Here is a 19,056-nt window from a genome sequence, read left to right as displayed (position 1 = left end):
TGACAGTCTTCCTGAGAAGTAATCATCTCATTTGAACTTTTCTGAGCCCAGTATATCACAGGGATAGGTATTTAATAGAGGCTCGATGGAACCGTCAAACCCTACTCAGCCCAGGATCCTCCCTCGTGTGAGCTTGGATAGTGGAAACGGCTTTAATTATACGTACTTCTCTCCAGACGATGACATCGGCTATCTCACCGGCGATGGTGCTCCTGGCCCTATCCTGGCATTGAACAATATATCAAACATTACGTCCCCGACGACCGCGCTCACCAGGAGTAATTTAACTCAGAGACAAAGGTATGAACGGCGAGGCCACACGAAGAGTCGACGTGGGTGTTACAACTGCAAGAGGCGACGCATCAAGGTATTCGAGGCTCGGAACGTATGTATAAGCATTGTAGCTCAAAATACTGATATCAAATAATAGTGTCAAGAAACACGTCCTGCCTGCGCGCATTGTACAAAGACGGGACTGAAGTGTGAATATCCAGCAGTACCACAAGTCATACACCAAGTATGAACCCCTTATAATTATTATTTATTATATAAGAATCATTACCAACAGGCGCAAAGCCACAGAATCAGGTCCCGCTATTCAGTCTACAAGATATGCGGTTCTTCCAGCATTTCTTGCAGACGTGCGTTCCCCATCAACCCATAGGGAACGAAGCCATATGGACTCATGAGATTCCATGTTTATCGCAGAATGTACGCGCTGTAACAAAGTCAATCTTAGAGCCAGGATATACTAATCGACTGGCAATTGTAGTACGAGTATCTCATGCACGCGATATTGGGCTTCGCGGCGTCGAATCTCATGTCGCAAGATCCTAGCCTAGTCACCTTCGCCATGTCGCATCGGCTGAAGGCAATTAGAGCGATTAAGAAGACGCTGAGCGAAGTCCCGAAATCGAATACTTTTGAAGAAGGGAACGCCCTTAGTACGTAACCTTACCTAGCCCCCCCCTTTTCCCTGTATCCCCTATTCTCCGACCCGGGGAGACTACCAACCCCTTAACCCCCTTTTCACGGTTATACAAGATGACTTTTCACTCGCCGAACAATCCTGGGACTAGATATAGAACACACCATCAGACTAAATACCCAAACCTCTTTGCCATCATACCTAAACTATTAATACATAAACCACCCTTCAACTTCTACTAACCAACCTTTCCCCCCTAACCAGTAGCAACCTGCTTCGCGCTAACCTTCCAATCCGTGGTCCTCGAGGACGGCATGGCCGAATTCATGACCTTCTGCCGCGGAATAATCCTAGTCGCGATCCAGATGTTTACGCGCAACACCAAATTCCTCTTCCGCAATCTTCTCGACAACGAGTCCGCCGCGCTCCTGCGCCCCTTCATAGAAGCGCTGCCCCCTATCCGCCGGGACTGGGTCGACATGGCCGTCTCCAGCGTCCGGGGCTTGGAGCCCTTGTGCGAGCACGAGGAGGTAGAAGCCGAGTACTACCGCCTGCTCCTGGACATGGCCTCGGCCCTGAGCGACTCGGCCTTCCGCGCCTACGAGCTCCTATCCAAGCACTACGGATGGTGGATGCAGCTGCCGCACGCGCAGTTCCAGCGCCTCGTCGACCCGGAGAACCAGACGTGCACGCTGCTAGCCGCGCACTGGATCGCCATCAAGCAGATCATGGTCCCCATCACCGAGACCGAGTACCGGCTAGGCGCACGCGAGCCGCGGCACCAGAATCACGACCAGGAAGGAGATAGCAGCAGCAGCAGCAACAAGGACAACGGCAGCATGAACCTAGGCATGGTCCGCTGGCTCAGGTATCTCAACCGCCAGGTCGACGCCGAACACCGGCGCTACAACGACTGGCCCGTGTGGGTCGAGGAGCAGCTCGACAGGGACCCGACCTTCTTCGGGAGGACGCTGTCTTGAATTCCAGCGGCCTTATCCATACTACAATCCACTAACTACGTGATCGTGATCTTCACACATACCTATAACAGACAAGCGGTGGGGCGTAAAGAGGAGCAATTCATCGCATCGGCTTACTTGCTTACCCGACCCTAGAAAGACGACGATAGATACCTACATAGCATCACGACATCAACCACGTGTGTTTTTTAGGCAGGCAGGCAAAAAGCCAACCCACGCACTTCGTACGATAACGCCGGCGATTAGCTCCTTGGCTTCTTCGCCTGACACTTACGGGCCGTCCCTTGATAGACCGAAGGAGCGGCTAGGATCCGGCATTAGACCGGGAGTGCATTCTGGGATATTAAGCCGCCGGCGGCGGTAGTGGTATGCAAGGACCTATTTGCAATATGTATGCACCTTAGCTAGCCTCTTAGATACCTACATTAGGTATGCATGATAAGAATCAAGCTCAGGCTTAGACTCCTCTTCTTACCGGTAATATATCTCTACCTATCTACCTACCTACTTAATAATGCATATAGCCTCATCCCACCAGCAAGCGCAATCGGCATCCGATCAGTCCCTAACCGGGTCTGCCAAACGAACTAACGCACGCACCGGCAATCCTACCCTATGTAAATAATCCCCGAGTCAAATAATCCCCGTCCGGGAACACACATAAAAAAAAATCCACCTTGTCGGTTTCCGAGTGCTTACCTACCTATCTAATACCTAACCACCGGGACTACCCACCGGGACTACCTATCCTATCCGCGGCAGTATTACCTTACATATGTATTCCTTCCTTCGTGCCCAATCCTTCGGAGTTTCCATTTTCTCTCTCTTTCTCTCTCTCTCTTTCTACCTACAATGTACGTAAATACCATTTCATTACCCCCATGCCTCAAAGCGGCGCAGCCAACCCATGTCATGTCCACTTGCTTACCCGAATCATCGGCCAAACCCCATTCCCAGTCCCAATTCGCGGCTTACGCCACGAGCCGTGTATCGCACACATACACACACGTGCCTACTAGGTTACTATACAACGTACCCAGGCCCTATCCCAGCTAGGTATCTCCTTTACCATAGTACATACCATACGTACATACATATTCCTTCCTTCCTTCGTTTGATACCCGCCGCAGGTAAAAATGAATCTCGCGGAAAACAAAAGAACCTCCCGATGACAAATATCACCTAACCTAACCTGATAAGATAAATAAATGGATATTGGATTTACCTACTGTCTTACTTACATACGCGTTTATTAATCCAACCCTTGACTACGGGATGCACATACATTAGTAGCTGCTGCATAAGGTACCTAGGCACTTAAAGTATAGAACCTTGAATGTCGTCTAGATAACCTCTTTCCAAGACCGAGATGACTAACACGTAGGCGTAAATTCTGGATGTTGGGGGTTTTTGAAACGATTGCTATTCATAATGCCTTATTACATATTATTATCGTCACGGTAGTTTATCATCCAAAGGGGGCAAGTACGTCACGCAGACGTGCAAAAGGGGATATGAACCTCATCGTGCCCACCACAGATGTCTATCCTACCTATACAAGCATAGCCAGCTAGTAGACCCGTAGATAAATCCCAAGTGCAAATACCACCAATAGATCTAAATCACTGAATTGACTATACTCAGCTAACCTAACCATTCTTGCGCTCTAAATCATAGCACGATGCCCACCCAACCAACCCGCTAACTCATGGCGTTCCTGAGTCTGACCCAAGATTCCGGGAAGGCCACCCCAATTCAAAACCGGGACGGCAAAAAAGAATCTAGAACCACATTTGATCGAAAAACCTGGTACGCCTTGCTCGAACAAAAAATACGGAGCCCACCGTTTTATCTCTCCTGTTCCACTTTCATGCTCGACTAAGCCATAATGTAAACATCCAATTCTAATAACAAGGCTATACCGGGGTATTTACACACAGTGAAGAAGTGAAAGGTGGAAAAAGAGGAGAATAATATATAATAACCTTAGGAAATAAAAATCAGGGCGTGCCGGCGATGTTTAGGGCAAGTCTCCGCGCAAACTCCCGTGGGTTTGCGACAAAGGCGGCCGAGGTGTTGACGAATGAGGTGCCGTAGAATACCAGCGAGGGTGCAACGCTGACTAGCATGGCACCAATGATGAAAACTAGTATCGGAATCTGTCACCATTCGTTAGCAATAGTATTAATAAAGAGAAGGGACGTATTTACCCAGACAAACCAGAGCATCTTATCACTGCTTCCGGTCTTGAGCCTCTGAGCGTGGGCTCGTTGTAGGTGTTCCTGTTGTTCCTTGGTAATACTGTGCTTATGCCCGATCTCGAGAAGTGCGGGCACTTCTTGCCTCTGTGACGCTTCTTGTGTTTGCGATGATCCTGACGTCGCTTGGTCGAAAAGAGTAGCACATTTCTCGTCGGCTATAGCCTCGGCTGCGGCTGCGGCGGCTGCGGCTCGCTTGGCATCAACATCTCTTTGTGGGAAGATGCTGTTATATGCTGGCGGAGGGCTGTCCTTAACGCCGAATCTAGAGAGATCCCACCACTTACCATCGGCATCTCGTGGGGGTTCTTCATCCCCAGGTTCAGGGCGCTGGCCCCGGATGTTAGGGACGAGAGAGCTGATACGTTGCATGACGGGAGCTGCGTATAGATAGGCATGGTAATCCGGAAGCACGGGTATCTGTGGCATCTGTGGCATCTGAGGCATCTGAGGCATCTGCGGCATTTGCATGTGCGGTAGGTTTTGTAAATGCATTGTCATGGAGTGCTGCAATTGCTGGAACTGCGCCGTAACTTGTTCCCGGAGAGCTGCCATTGCTGCGGTCGTCGTTGCGGGAGGAGCATCAACGCCGGTGGGTTCACGCGGAGGGGCATACTGCGGGAAGCTTGGTCGTCTCATGTTTAGCCAGTCGCCGCCTTCTTCGTTGTTGTTGTTGTTTTGAACTGACGAATCGTCATCGTCGTCACTGCTGTCTTCCGAAGAGCTTGGGCTCTCCGACATGAATTCCTCGCGGTGTGCCGGGTCCCATTGCGATCTTAGGGAGCTAGCACTATTAGCCCTGCTATGAAGTGAACCGTTGCTTCGGGATCTGGAATGGTTCTCGATATGTCGGAGAACTCTGAGCACGTCACTGGATCGAGCAACGTCGGCAGGCGTCAAACCAGAGAGACTTCGCATATTTGGATCGGCCCCTCTCATGATGAGACGCCGGACGATTTCTTGGTGGCCATTCATCGCTGCCAAGTGCAACGGCGTAAAGCCTCCCTTATCCCGCACGCCCACGTTAGCGCCACGTGATAGTAGGCCGGCGACAAAGCGCACAAGCCCGATAGAAGAAGCCAGGTGAAGCATAGTTTGCCCATTTGCCCTTCTGAGGTTGATCCTCGCCTTGTTGGGGCTATCGTCTAAATCAATCAACTCTAGAATACGAAGAAGTCCCTTTTCTACAGATTCCGAGAGATCCTGTTCCAGGTTGTTGAAGTTTGCATTGGGTGTTTGACCATTGGATCCAGGGGAAGGCCCCCAGGAACCACCGGTTGCGGGCCCGTAGATGATATTTCTTGCGATATCCGCAACATCTGTTAGATTATTCCCAAGTTTATTGCCCAGCACAGTGAGTGCTGTGCGTATTAGGCGATGTTCATCATCGTCGACGTATCTAAACAGGGGCTGTTGATTGCCGCCAAATGAATGCTGGGAAGCAACGCCCGGCTGTCTGATTGAAACTGGGACGATCCCAGCGACAGGAGATGGCGGCAGAAGACAAACTAACGATGTCTCGCCCCAGTAGGTCGTAGTAGCGGCTCTTTGTTCCCCAAACATGACTTCCAGACCGCCATTTGTGAAACCACTGCCAAGGATTGTGACCTCAACTCCTCCCGTTTTTGGACCTTCGCCAGGGATGATCTTGTAGATCATTGGTTGCGTTCTACTCGAGTTCATGACCGTAGGCGCATTGTATATATTCTGACTAAGCGAACTATGACATGCATTTTGTATATCATTCCTCACTCGACTCGGACTAGGCGCACGGCTAGGATGAGCCGAGGACGGTGTAGAGAATATTTGAGATGCTGGCACATTGTCGATACTCATGTTTCTGCTTCCTTGGGGGACGCCGATTTCGGCGTTATTGGTCTTGGGTGTAGGTGGTTCTGCCACCTTGGAATATGCTTGTCCTATACTATTAAGGTTCGCCTGCTGTCCATGAAACATCGACTCCGTGGACATTGGGAAGTTTCCCATGATTGGCGAAAATGGTGATGCGGCTGCAGAAGTCACAGCTGATTCATTTTGAGCTCCTGGAGGCATTATCGGTGGCGATTGCCCTGTCTCGAGCCTAGTCATCGCTAGGCCAGTAGGGAGCTTTACCGACCCGCTTGCTTTCCTCTTTTTAGATGTAGGACCGGAAGGACTAGTGGGCGAACCCTGTCTAGACATATTGCGAGATGTTGTTGTAGTAACCGGCATAGATTGGGAATGATTAGCGGGAAGAGCAAATGGAGTAGCCGGTGTTAATCCTTGGAGATCAGAGGTTGCTGGCGACATGCGAAAGGACTGTATTGAGGGCTCGATATGGTGAACGTCCATTGCTACAGGAAGCGGTGGCGATAGAACAGCATTCTGCGTGGCTGATGCTGCCGGGAGATGCGTCTTGTGATCGTCTGTTATCATAATGGAAGACGAAATCTGCTGGGCGACAACATTATCCTGATAATCTTTGATGGTAAAGATAACTTGGAACCCCATCTTCTCTCCGTGATGGCGGCAGTAACAAGCAATGCGCATTGGCGCGTCTACTTGAACGGTACCGTCAGGGACAGAGCGATCAACTAGCCCGGCTCCCGTAGGATCAACCATATGAGGAGTGACTGCTTGCCAATCCTTGATTTCTTGGGTGTTGAAAACGATGACCCGTTGATGCTCAAATCGATTCCACAACTCATCCTCCTCCGGCTTCTTGTGCTTCTTACGACTGGCACGTTTCCGTTCCCGAGTTATACAGCCAGCACATATGCGTACTTCGCCACCATTCTGAGGCTTATGTTCATCATCCTCATTTCCGTCGTCTGATCTCTTTAAACTGGCGGTATCATGCCCGGCCACCGCAGCTCGGCGAAAAGCACGCTGAAGCTTCATAGGGTCTTGCATGGCACTGGTGCAAACTAACATAGTATAGAGTTCGAGCATGTCAGGTGACCGCGCCGCCCCGGGCTTTGCCAGTAACTTAGGCTTCGAAATCGTATGAGTTGGTAAGTGAAGCCTCTTGATACCAGGGGGGAGTGCGTGGATAGTGAGCTTGATTGGGATTTGGGTCTCAACTCGGGATTTGAGAGGCGTAGGTTGAATCACCAGTCTTGGCCTCTGCGCCGGCGCCAAACTTATCTGAGGCGAATAAGACGGAAGACTATTAACCGGCATGCTTGTCGGATCTCGTCTAAAGGGGGGTTTGGGAGCTACGCTGTTAGCACATGGACCCGTTGTAGACGGCCATTGCATCAAGGAATCCCACCGGCTGGACGTGGTGCCAAGATGGTTCGTGATATTATCGGGGGAGGGTGAGTTGTTAAGCATTGTTGCGGGAGAGGTTTCCTGGCTAATTATCATATTCGACGTGGGCGAACCTTCTCTGGAACCACTCGTTTTCAGCCCGTTCATCGACTTTGTTATAGAATGTTGCTAAATACTAGTTAGTGTGAAGAGAGTTAACGCATGTGAGTAAGAATGGGACGGACCGATTGTGTCTTATGATGACCCTTGATCCGCTTAGCGGCAGGGGCATTCGGCATGGAATTTGCTGCTACGGGCGACTCTTGCATGAGACCATTCGTAGCGGGGCTAGGGCTACTAGAAGCACTATCAAAGTCGAAGACACGGGACATTTCCATAGTAGTAGGGTCTATAGTGTCGAACATAAAGTTCGCGTCGATATTTCTAGATTCATGTTCGAGGTTCCAGCCGGAAAAGGGTTCGTCGGTCATCATGGCCTCCGCCGAAGTCTGGCTCGTTTTCGCCGACGTCGAAATTCCGCTTATCATAGACGAAGAGGAAGACGCAGAACCCCGGTGTGAAGGAAGAGCCAGAGCTCTGTTAGGGTTGGCCTGTTCGGGTTGGCCAAGCCCCAACGGAAAAGGCTTTGGATCATCGTAGAGACCTGTGTCGAGTAGTTCGCCGCTTGTAAAATCGAATATATTCGTGCCTGATGAGTGAGCATCTTCGTAGAAGTCGAACTCGTTGCTGGCGGCGAAAGAGGGAGGTAACATCCCCGAATCAGAAGTAAACTGGTTCGTCCCACTGAACGGGGGGGAACCAGAATTCGTCATGGCCCAGCTCACGCGGTTCTTGGGTACACCAAGAATGGGATACTATAAGCAGTTGTGTCAGCGTGCTGGGTAGAAGTCGTGATACAACACAATACCTACCAACAAATTACCCTAGACTGTGTCCACACTGGTGACGTATATAAAATAATAGCAACCCCTAAAGATGCGACAAACGTCAAGATAATCTTCTGAAGTGCTGTCTTCCACCAAGTCCGACCGTATGAGATGTACTATGCTTTGAAGTTACAGCAACATGCTTCTTCTTATTCTCCTGCTCAATTGAAAATATTTCAACGAGTACAAGAGTTTCCAACAACCTCGATAGCAGGTGTTATAGGCAAGACTCGATATCCGAGCGATGGCTCGAGGGTGTTTAGGATTCGATACTTGGGCTCGGATAACGTGCCGAATCGGTGAAAAGTTGCGGTAAGTCCTACTACGAGGTCTGTTTTGCTAGAAGTGCAAACTATAATGATGCCTATCCGTCGCGCTATGGGAATTCCAATACGTCAAAACTCCTAATCAATTGAAGATGACTCAGTAAGGAAAGAGGCGATAGAAAAAAGAAAGAAGGAATGAATGTATTGGCCGTGATGGTGGTGTGGTTTGTTGACTTTAGATTTCACCAAAGGCCGGGATGGGATGTGGGATGGATGATTTAGGATGGGAGAGAGCGCAAGGCGGCACTTTGGATCAATCAATTTGTCTAGGTCCAAGATAGCATCGAACCCGACCGGGGGCAACAATCAGTGTACAAGCGTAAGGTAGTGTAGGTAAGAGTTGGGGTGGAGAATTAAAAGACGGTCGAGGTTGTCTGGGTGCTGGGTGTTCGAGAAAAGGGTAAAGTTCGTTCGAGCACGCTAACTTGGACTATGTAATTAGACCTAAGAGTTAGGTACTATGTACCTCTTGAGACTTTCAAGGTTGTGCGCGGCAGCCTCCCCCCGGTGCCCGGAAAAACCGGGGTTTTCCTATCTTGGATGAGTGCGAAAAAGGTACTTTGAGTCTGCCATAGTATCTCCGAAATTTGTTAATGACCTAGCAGCAAATCATATAGTAATCGACTAATCTCGCTTAACCTACGTGTAACATTGTCGCTACTAAATTCTAACCATGTTAGTGCGGAATCTTCTACTTAAAACATCTGTCGTGTGCTCTACCTTCTGTAAGATCATGAGAGGCACTCTCTTACAAGCTTAACCTTACGCAACTCAAGGCTGTAGCTACAACCAGACTAATAAATAAGCTCAATCAAACCATCGTGTTTTTTAAACCTCCCGCGTTTACCTATGCGTTTATATATATACCTACCTAACCTAATACATACGCGTAGTTCTGCCAAAGAGTCACATCACGCAGTTGACATCAGCTCTCCTCATCTTTGAAACCCTCTAAGCAACGCCGGTCATCGGGCATAGCTTTGACGTGCTGACCACAACTCGCGAGGTTTCTTCGCTTACCTGATACCCTTAAGGAATATACCTAAGACTAATTAACTAGTTACATGACCTGTTACAACTAATTCGTCTTACGGAAACGTTTACGTACCGCTCACGGCAGGTTAAGTTTATAGTCTAACTATACTATTTATTTTTCCTATTTCTTCTACGGTGTTTTAGGGTTGCAGACCATTTCTAAGGTCGATTTCTGTTCCTGCGTCCAGTCTGGTCTGGTCTCTAACTGGTCCCCCAGACAAGCAGACAAGACGAACTTAATCAAGGGTCCTCCTTATCTGATAGGTAAATCTGACTGATAGGTATCTAATGGAGGGGCTGATGACTCTCTATCCTACATACCTGCATACACACTACCTACCTACATACACTACATACAACCACAGCCAACCTCCTTCACGTTATCCACCGCGCATCTCCTACCTCCCTCCGGAAGGTCGTTGCTCTCTCTTTCTGACGACATGCCAGTCTCGAACTCTTGTCCAAGTAAGCGGTGCCCGTTTCCATAGCCGTTTCTGCTTCTTACCTTTCCTTCTCTCTCTAACTACAACTACACCTAACAACTACTACTATTACCACTACCACTACCACTACCACCACCACTACTACGTGTTCTCCGTCTCCGCCATTCGCGCCAATCCACGCATCCACGGGGAAAACTCCCCGATGGCAAAACCCCGTTATCTCCCCGCCCTACTGAGATTATGGAGGGTCACACCAGGATAGAGTCGCACTGGGAATAGACAAACCTTCTCCGTCGTCGCTGCGATGCGGTTTTAGCATACGCGGAATGGGGCAGCTGCTTCGAAATTCTGCTTTCCGCCTAGAAAACTTGGCGGAGTTCAAATGTCGTATCCCTTTGTCTGCAACTTTGTCTGCAACTTCTTCTACGTGTGTTCCCATTCAAATCCCTTCCTCTCTCGTAGCCACCGGACAATTAGACAGTCCAGGTCCAGCCCCGTTGATGTGCGAGATAGCCAGGAGATCGCACATATCGGCATTAATTAAAGAATGGATATCGGTACTTAGATTATGCGAGACCCTTCCGCCTGGATCTTTGTACCTTAGGTAAAAACTGCAACGGTCTTACCTACCATCTTACGATAGATCTACCAAGGTAAGGGTATCCGTCTCGGTGCAGTTGACATATGAAAAGAGGGGAACCGATATATCACCACTTGACCTTTTGGTGTGTATGGGTCTATTCAAAGACCTCGGACAGTATAGCACCCAAGGTTGTGGAGTTGCGATGTCTTCCCCTCTTGCAAGACCGATTCAAATCAACTTCCAAGGCTGAGGCAAGGAAGAAAAAAACAAAGGACCCTTGATCCCCCACGCAGATCCAGGGTCCGTCGTCTACAAGGCTAGGCCAAGCTACAGCCAAGGCGCCCAATTATACAAGAGAGAAAACCACATTAGGAAGATGGTGGCTTAATAGCTGATGACATATATCTATTTGAGCCGATTCGGGCAGTTTGGCTTGAGTAAGCCGGTGTATGATTGATTACTGTAACCGGACATCCGTCTTATGTTGTAGTTAACATCACCGGACTCCGAAACACGAATGAAGTGTAGGAATCTAGTATTTGCAATAGATCATAAAATGAGTGTTACTATTAAATTATAAGACGATCGATCAGGTTCACGACCGAATTTTAAAAGAAAATATCCATCTACCACGAAGATGGAAGCTCTTAAGCGTCCTAGGTAAGGTAGTATTGAAATAACTTGACGAAGCCGCTCTCGTGACTCTAGTCTTTACTTTAATCCTTACTCTAGTCCTTCTGCCTGAATACCACACTGCTTATTGTTCCGCTAGTAGATGGTGAATGCGTAGTAAATGATCGATGTGCTGGCTCTACACTAATGCCTCAGATGTCGCACTGGAAGAAAGAGCAACCAAGGCATTGTTGATGGGAGGATGTCAAATAGTTCACGACGTAGTTGTGGCATCCCTCTTAGGGTCTTGGAATTCTTTACTAGCTGACGACGCTTCATCAGGGAAGCGGATCGTGCGGCTAGGTAAGGTAGGTGACGGTGTACTGTAGGGCGATCCTGATACTAGCTCCGGAGTTTTCGAACCCGCTTCAAGATTATCTCGAGATTCGACGAGCTCGGTAGCGTCCACCGTAATTCCCGTGTGCTCCGTAATGATGGAACCACCGACCCTATAAACGGGTCACACAGATACGGAGCGAGAGTCGGCGGAGGTATGAGTCGCTGTCCCGTCCCTAGAACGGCTCCGTGGAGTTATTCGTGCACCTATTCGGAAAGGTAGATCCTCAGATGTGGACAAAGTCCTTGAAATAGTTCGAGGGAGGTAAAATCCAAACTTTCCCAGGGGGATACTAAGCCCGTGAACAACCTAACGAGTGATGAGTATGATATCGACATCCGCAGTAAGATAGGACGACACTTACAACGCTGCATATTACCATGAACCAGACTAAGACCGATACACTCTCTTTGAGATGAGCTACATCCCACCTCGCCACATTTCCTTCGTCAGGGTTCAATGTGTCGATGAATTCTAACGTCACGTATAGATAGAAGATGGCCGAACATCCGATTGGCCCAAAGAAACCCATGAAGACTGCCTGTTGGAAACCATTTATCTGAGGGATTTTTTTATAGAATGCTAGGATAAATGGTAGACGCCGAAATAGCAGTATTAAGATTCCGAGTGGGACCAGGCGGTAGATCGGAATGATGCTATTAGCCACGAAACTATGCCACTATATAAGTATGCTCAGTTAGTATTTACTAGTTATAGGAAACATTCGGCGTAACTAATTCAGGAGACTAGTTCTGACAAACGTTACTTGCGTGAGGCTCTGAATCCTTGCATTACAATAAGAGTGAATAAAGAACACAGATATGTACATACCGGGCATACCGCGCCATACCACATGAATATAGTCACGTTGAGAAGCATGTCTATAGTGGGTTGTAGAGAGCTAGAAACAGAAAAGTGGTTAGTGGAGGTTCCGCTGATACCAGGGGGTCGCTCTAGGACATGGAAGAATACATACTAATCCACAGTTAGCACACAGATACGATAACAATAAATTCAATATATATGCGTACGAACCTCATCAAGTGTTTCCAAGCGGAACCAGTCGTCCCAAGTAAAAACGTTCCCGGCAATAAAGCAGGCCAGAATATCATCGCTGCCGATCATACCGCAAGTCCCAGTAATGAAGAGTGCGAGCGAGAATGCGAAGACGAGGAAGCTCTCGCGATCCACGAATTTGTGTTCTTCACAGAAATGAAGCAACTCCTTAGCGATCCAGCCAACGACCGCGCCGTATACCACGCTAAGAAGGATAGTATATCCCCAGGTCTCTCCAAACCATAAGCCTATAGCAAGGCCGGCACCCCCTTGCTCATTTACGCCACCGTCGCCAATGTACTTGATGAGGTATAAGGCAAAAAATAAGAAGGGATATCCGAGGCCATCATTAGCTCCAGACTCCGCGATGATGATCTTCTGGAGGTCTTTGGGGACATTGTGATCAGCGAACCTCCCCTTCACTATAACATTGGACAGTACAGGATCGGTTGGCGTCACACAAGCCCCAATCGCGAGAGCATGAAGGAAAGGCAAGTTTGGCACTAGGCCCCAGACGAGTAGACTTGTTATTATCCACATCGCCGTCATGATCGGCCCTAGAAGTAAAGCCAGCGGTTTCCATTCTTTCTTCAAATACCGACTAGGTAGTTGAACGCCGGCTAGAACAAGCTGGACTCCGAGAACAAGGCGAGTGAAATATAGCGTCTATAATGGAGTGTTAGTTGTGCCGATTTAAATTACAGATGACTCGGGTAATTATAAGACTCATATGTGCTACTTGTCACGGTCAAATCTAATAAACAAGGGGAGCTGCTTTGACTTAGAAGGATGAATCTTGAAGGATCGCTTACGATCGCATTTAAGTTTTCTTCCGAGCCTGCATATTCAAGCGGGCGGACAAAGTTAGCAGCGTGGGGAGAGAAGACGAGGCCAGCCAGGAGTGATATGACTAAATAAACCGTCAGCCCTCTATCTCGAGCATTGTTGAACTACTGTAATACTTACGGGCTTCGGAAAGATAGAAATTCTCCTTGAGAAGGTAAGATACCAGACCGAAGACTGATATCCAGCCACCCAGCACACTAACGATAATGTTGAAGTTGGTAGGGGCGAGAGTCGGCATTGTTAGTTAGAGTAGAGATCAAACTCGGATAGACTGTCAAGTAACTCCTGAATCGTCCTTGCAGCAGCGCAAGGCAAGTAAGCAGTGATATGCCGGTGAAGTGAATGTTATTGAATCATTTGGTTCGGATGAAGTTGCAGTGGACGTCAAGTTAACCGCCACCTTGACTCTATGTACTTATTACAACGAGATGGTTTGAACGATTGGGTTACCAGCGGTATTGGTCTAGGAGGTAGGTACTGTTAGATGCTGCTCTTTCTCTGTCCCAATGAGCAAGATAATCGACTTAGTGATTTAGATATAAAAACATCACTTAAACTCTATGATTAGTTAGAAAAGAGAGATGATGCTCTTGGCAGATAGGTACTTATACCTATCGGTCCATAGATCTGTGAGCGGTGTAAGGAAGAAAAAGAAAGGACATGAAGGACGGCGAATTAAATCAATGGAAGACTTTGGCTGCTTCCGTACTCCACTTATAAATCAACTAACTATCCAGCTATCTAAGATCGGTAACTTCCACGGCTTGGCGCACGGGAACTTCAATGCTTGTTCTTGTTACACAACTAGATAGTTACATAAAAACTGGACATTTGAATCATGTAGTTACCTACAAACCTAAAGATTTAAATTACAGGTACATCTGTAGAACACGGCGTGGTACCTTAGTAGGTAATTACGCATTTCTTACGTGGCAGGTATATCTGATATCTGATATAAAAAAAAGCAAAACTTTCCAATGATATCTTGCTCGACGGAAACCATCTCATATGATTTTGCTTCGGTCCGAGTTCGCTGTGGCTTTCCAGAGTTGCATGTCATGAGATTAGGCATCAAGTTTATACTATTTTTCTTCTATTTTTATTGGAGAGTTTAATCACCGTTGCCCAGAAAAAAAGTAATAATTAGGTAGCGATAGTGTATCATTGTTTATGTATGTATCCTTGTGTGTCAAGGCGGCAGATTATATTATACTGCATTACTAGCCCGACCAGTCGTATCTTGTTCGTAGGAACGTAATAGTTATATCATAAAAACTAATCAACATGAAAATTTAAAGCAGGTAAAGAGAGACGGTACTCCCCTCTGGCTGGTATCATTGCGCGTTACCCGGCGTTAGCATCGTGAGCCTATCGAGGTGCACCTCATGAGCGATGTTCGGATCTTAATATGCAGGTCACCGTGATACACATGTTTACATCATCTGTCTTGCGCCGTTCACGGCGAGTTCGTCTGCCGCTACATTTCCGGCGTCGAGAGCGTGGCCCTTTACCCATTGGAAGAAAGTTTTCGTTCCAGCTTCCGTGCGCTCATCGATCTTAGCCCGGATGGCTTCGACGAGATCTTTATTCTTCACCGGTCCGTCTTTACTCTTCCAGCCATTCTTCTGCCAGTTCACGTACCATTCTGTCGCGCAACTAATCGAATATTTGCTATCCGAGAAGATGCGTATTTTTTGGTCGACCGGTACAGTTTCTAAGGCTCGAAGAATGGCCGTTAATTCAGCCCGTTGGTTGGTTTGTATTTCACCCTGAAGGCGCTCTGAGATATTCCTATGCAGATATACGTTAGTAGATAAACGAAAAGAAAAAAAAGAAAAAAAATCGAAACGGCTTCATAACAATTACCTTTCGTCACCGGGTCCAAAGTAGACGCCAACGCCAGCAGCAGCACCAACACGCCCGTTGGCAAGGCTGCTGCCATCCGTGTAGACGTGTAGGACGTCCTTTTCATCTTCAAGCTGCTTACCGGCATCGCCGCCTGTGGACTTCTTGCGCTTCTTTGAAGAAGGCTCGGCACCTTCATCTCTTAAGAGAGCGTCCTGTGCCGCCTCATTCCCGTGGGTCCGTATGTATTCTATTGCACCCTCGCGAGTATCAAATCTCTTGTATTTCGGACCCTTCCATCCTTTAATCGCAAGCGACGCCGTATCCCAATCGGTGTAAACTCCGGGTTCTCTACCGACAGCCACCGCATAGAATCTTTCTTCGCCCGGGACGGTGGCAGACGTCTTCTTACCGGCAACATACGCCTCGGCGTCCTCCTTGCTGAGGAAAGACTTGTCTATAGAATTATTGTTAGCTCCTTATTTAGCATCTAACGGGTGTCCGGCTTACCTACAGGAAGCACCTCTGAATCCCGCGGTCTGCTCCTGGCATTCCGCCCAAGTTAAATAGACACCCGGGTTTACTCCAGCTCTTACGGCATAGTATTTCTGGGCATCGGCATCCATCTTGCGTTTCCTACTAGTCTTGGCCGCGGTTGTATTAGCGGGTTGCGAAGCGGATTTCGACGCTTGACCCTTCTTCGTTGGATTTATCGGCATGTTGAGTGACGGAAATGGTATCGGAAATGGTATCGGAAATGGTATCGGAAATGGTATATCTTTAATAAAACCTAACGCGATTTCACTTGGCCATAACAGCCCGCAGGATCCCGTAGATATAGTAAGTTGTCGTACTTGTTCGAAACACGCGGCTTTGTTGCGGAGAACAGGAGAGTAACAGGTTGCTGCGGAAGCAAAGGTGCGTTTAAGGCGGTGTCGGAGGAGTCAAAGGAGTGTCATTTTCATTGAAGACGGGTAATTAAGACCCCCAAGAGAGGATCAAAGGTGGCGTCCGTTCTCGTCAGAGCTCTCCCTGTCTATTCTTTCTACGATGCGAACAAAATGCAAGTACATGTAAGTCTTGGGGAAGAGGGGAATCCTCATCAAAGCAGTTGGCCTCAGTCATTGCATACCCGTGGGCATACGAAGTAAGTAAATTCATTTTAGGTACTTTAAGAGATAAGATAAGACGTTATCCTACATAGTCAGGTACGGATTAGCATGTCCTAGCTTTTAGGTTCCCACTTTGGCGGCTCGTTGGAACCGCTCACTCGGGCCTACCAATGCCTAACGATTTATCCCCTTTATGTATATATCCATCAATCGTGTATAAACATCATAGGAGGTAGGTATAGATTCGCATATACCTACCTAACCTTGGGTAATGCTAATCACGGAGACCAGCCAAGGTATTTTGATAATTTCTTGCCATTAGGTATAGCATACATGACGATCTAGCGTCGGTCCAAAAACATACAACGAATATCCTTTGACCTCTGTCATCAAGGACTTGCCTATGCTGATCAGGTTCGCGGTCCAACTTATACATAAAATGTCTTGAATAAAACGGGATGCATATGATGCCCTAAGTGTAGTTCCCTTCATAACCATGTAACCATGTAACCACGAGACGCCGCGCCTTTCAGTAATGCCAATTCCGGCAAGGGGACTACCTAATTCCTCTGCTTGCCTCAAAACCAAACTCCGTGGATGCGTAGGGGGGTTTTACTGAAAAATATTTATGCGTGCAGGTGCGCATCGACTGGCAAGCTCTCAATACTGTCCGATTCCCACTCCCAGCCCAGGAGAGTCCAGTTTAACTCCTTGCGCCAGTGAAGTCCAAGGCCTTGACCTCCACCACATAAGCCTTCCCCACAAGCACCAGAGGCTCCGCACATATCGTAGCCTCGATCCTCGGAGCTCATACCACCTGTTAGCGGCATGCGATGACGAAAGACGATCCGGCCCATTCGGGAATGTAAAATTGCCATGGCGCACATTGTGCACGGTTCATGGGTCATGTACAGCTCAAGCTCATGACAGAGGTAACCATCAGGGCAAGGGTGGTCTTCGTCGAATACTAGCTGCTCATCGCTAAGCAGAGGCTTGTCTTGGAAGGCCTCAAAGTCCACCATCTTCTGTTCAGATTTGGGTCGATCCTCAGCCCTCACTAATTTCTGCGCCACCATGCTGATAGCCCTGAGTGCTGCATGAGCCATAGGGTTTCCGATACGTCCCGTCTTCTCTTGTTGGTGCCAACGAGCATCGGCCGCGATGGCAACAATCTGGGTCGTCTCTTTTGCCTCGGGATCCGATTTGGTAGAGTCCTGGGCTTGGGCCTCTAAGTTTGAGGCATCCGGCTGTTTGACGTCCTGTACGATACCATCAGGCACCTCAGCAGCAGCACCGTGTGCAATTCCATTCACACCTTCATCAGCTTCGGGACGAGAATTGCAATTGTCACCGTCGGCCCCCGCACCCTCGCCGTTGGAAAAGTCGGATTCTCTAGCGCCTTCTTTTAGGGCAGTTTGTTTTCCAGACTCATTCTTTCCGGGTATCGTACGCTTGACGATAACAGCGCCGATAGGCTCTCCATAACCGGCTTTCTGTGACTTTTTGGCGATCTGGTGCGCCAAGGTCATCCATACGGAGGCGTCGCGGGAGACAACCGCCTCCGTTCGAGAGATAGTACTTGGGTGAGGGCCAAGGGGGTTATTCTTCCTGTAGACCGTCTGCCAGAACTGTTGTGACCACATGTTGGCCTGGACCTGAGAAGTGGGTGCCAATAAAGGAACAGGGATTGTCCCTACAAAGATGTCATCCCTAATGTCATCAATGTTGGCGAGACCTTTCACCAGTTCGTCGTAGGACATCTCATCCTTAGGACCAAGCACGATGTAAAGCCAGTTGGATTTCCCAAGATGAACCTGTCGTCCATTGCCTTCATTCATGAACTGGGTCTTGAGATGAGGTGGTATGTCGGCGGGCTTGACGCACCGACGCAGGTGAGGGAGGTTCTTAGCTGCATCATCACCAGCTAGAGCTCGGGCAATACTATAGTAGGTGGTGTTAGCTTGTGGTATAATTCATAGGGGAAGCAGCCAGACTCACTTAACAACATCGTTAGTGACTTTATTGGGAGCTCGCGTGACATAGGCTAAACCGAGCGAAAGGTTGTCTCTCAGTTCGAGTATAGTCTTAAGAGGTACTAGAGTTCCCAAGGCAATATCGGGAGGGATAATATGTCGGGAGACGGGGTCGAGCGCCTCGACAACTTCCTTCATGGAATCGCTCATAGCGGTAACCCCCGAGACAAGGCGTCAAGTTTGTTTAGGTGCCGAGTTGAGCTAGACTGTAGAAAGATGACCACCAATTAGAAGTGCAAGTTTGAGGTAGGAAAAAGTTGGGTGTGGGCGCAGGCAACAAGGCAATTTTGTTAGGAACTGCGAGGTTGGTTGCGAGGTTGGTGTAGTAATTAGAGCGATGGCCAGCCGAAATCCAAGAATCGATGGATCCAGCAGGATCAGATTAAACGAGAGAATTGATCAAAAATGAGGTTGATGTGAGAGA

The 19,056-nt window shown here is 48.3% G+C and overlaps 4 protein-coding genes across 4 annotated transcripts; 1 reads left to right on the top strand and 3 right to left on the bottom strand.

The window, feature by feature from the left end:
• F5Y00DRAFT_245557 (uncharacterized protein) lies at window positions 1-2,405 on the top strand. Its single transcript, XM_048008978.1, has 5 exons — window positions 1-367; window positions 431-517; window positions 577-711; window positions 773-944; window positions 1,193-2,405. Exons 1-5 carry the CDS (start codon window positions 86-88, stop codon window positions 1,906-1,908), a joined length of 1,392 nt encoding a protein of 463 aa, XP_047861677.1. The 5' UTR covers window positions 1-85; the 3' UTR covers window positions 1,909-2,405.
• Window positions 2,406-3,695: 1,290 nt separating this feature from the next.
• On the bottom strand, window positions 3,696-8,605 carry F5Y00DRAFT_162415 (uncharacterized protein). Its single transcript, XM_048004724.1, has 4 exons — window positions 8,330-8,605; window positions 7,643-8,272; window positions 4,119-7,586; window positions 3,696-4,067 (listed from the first exon to the last, which is right to left on the bottom strand). The coding sequence occupies exons 2-4, from the start codon at window positions 8,228-8,230 to the stop codon at window positions 3,909-3,911; spliced, it is 4,215 nt and encodes a 1,404-aa protein (XP_047861676.1). The 5' UTR covers window positions 8,231-8,272; window positions 8,330-8,605; the 3' UTR covers window positions 3,696-3,908.
• A 3,012-nt stretch (window positions 8,606-11,617) lies between these two features.
• On the bottom strand, window positions 11,618-13,880 carry F5Y00DRAFT_255064 (Sodium/hydrogen exchanger family-domain-containing protein; the record flags this gene model as incomplete). The annotated part of the gene is made up of 7 exons (XM_048010250.1): window positions 11,618-11,827; window positions 11,870-12,049; window positions 12,105-12,419; window positions 12,572-12,621; window positions 12,772-13,462; window positions 13,609-13,706; window positions 13,763-13,880. The coding sequence occupies 7 exons, from the start codon at window positions 13,878-13,880 to the stop codon at window positions 11,618-11,620; spliced, it is 1,662 nt and encodes a 553-aa protein (XP_047861675.1).
• Window positions 13,881-17,130: 3,250 nt separating this feature from the next.
• On the bottom strand, window positions 17,131-19,056 carry F5Y00DRAFT_162342 (cytidine deaminase-like protein). The gene is made up of 2 exons (XM_048004723.1): window positions 18,598-19,056; window positions 17,131-18,540 (listed from the first exon to the last, which is right to left on the bottom strand). The coding sequence occupies exons 1-2, from the start codon at window positions 18,780-18,782 to the stop codon at window positions 17,226-17,228; spliced, it is 1,500 nt and encodes a 499-aa protein (XP_047861674.1). The 5' UTR covers window positions 18,783-19,056; the 3' UTR covers window positions 17,131-17,225.

This window comes from Daldinia vernicosa, assembly GCF_022497035.1.
Source record: "Daldinia vernicosa strain CBS 139.73 unplaced genomic scaffold F5Y00scaffold_52, whole genome shotgun sequence".
In the NCBI taxonomy this organism is placed as follows: domain Eukaryota; kingdom Fungi; phylum Ascomycota; class Sordariomycetes; order Xylariales; family Hypoxylaceae; genus Daldinia; species Daldinia vernicosa.
Note: the sequence above shows the minus strand (reverse complement) of the source record. Positions and strands in the feature narration are given on the sequence as shown.

Excerpts from the sequence above, each read along its gene's own strand:
- F5Y00DRAFT_245557 (XM_048008978.1), top strand. The coding sequence starts at position 86 with ATGGAACCGTCAAACCCTACTCAGCCCAGGATCCTCCCTCGTGTGAGC. Across the intron at positions 518-576 it reads TACCACAAGTCATACACCAA|CCACAGAATCAGGTCCCGCT; the intron begins GTATGAACCCCT and ends ACAGGCGCAAAG. Across the intron at positions 945-1,192 it reads TGAAGAAGGGAACGCCCTTA|TAGCAACCTGCTTCGCGCTA; the intron begins GTACGTAACCTT and ends CCCCCTAACCAG.
- F5Y00DRAFT_162415 (XM_048004724.1), bottom strand. The coding sequence starts at position 8,230 with ATGACGAATTCTGGTTCCCCCCCGTTCAGTGGGACGAACCAGTTTACT. Across the intron at positions 7,587-7,642 it reads GTCATCATAAGACACAATCG|CAACATTCTATAACAAAGTC; the intron begins GTCCGTCCCATT and ends ACTAGTATTTAG. Across the intron at positions 4,068-4,118 it reads AGATGCTCTGGTTTGTCTGG|ATTCCGATACTAGTTTTCAT; the intron begins GTAAATACGTCC and ends GAATGGTGACAG.
- F5Y00DRAFT_162342 (XM_048004723.1), bottom strand. The coding sequence starts at position 18,782 with ATGAGCGATTCCATGAAGGAAGTTGTCGAGGCGCTCGACCCCGTCTCC. Across the intron at positions 18,541-18,597 it reads GTCACTAACGATGTTGTTAA|TATTGCCCGAGCTCTAGCTG; the intron begins GTGAGTCTGGCT and ends CACCTACTATAG.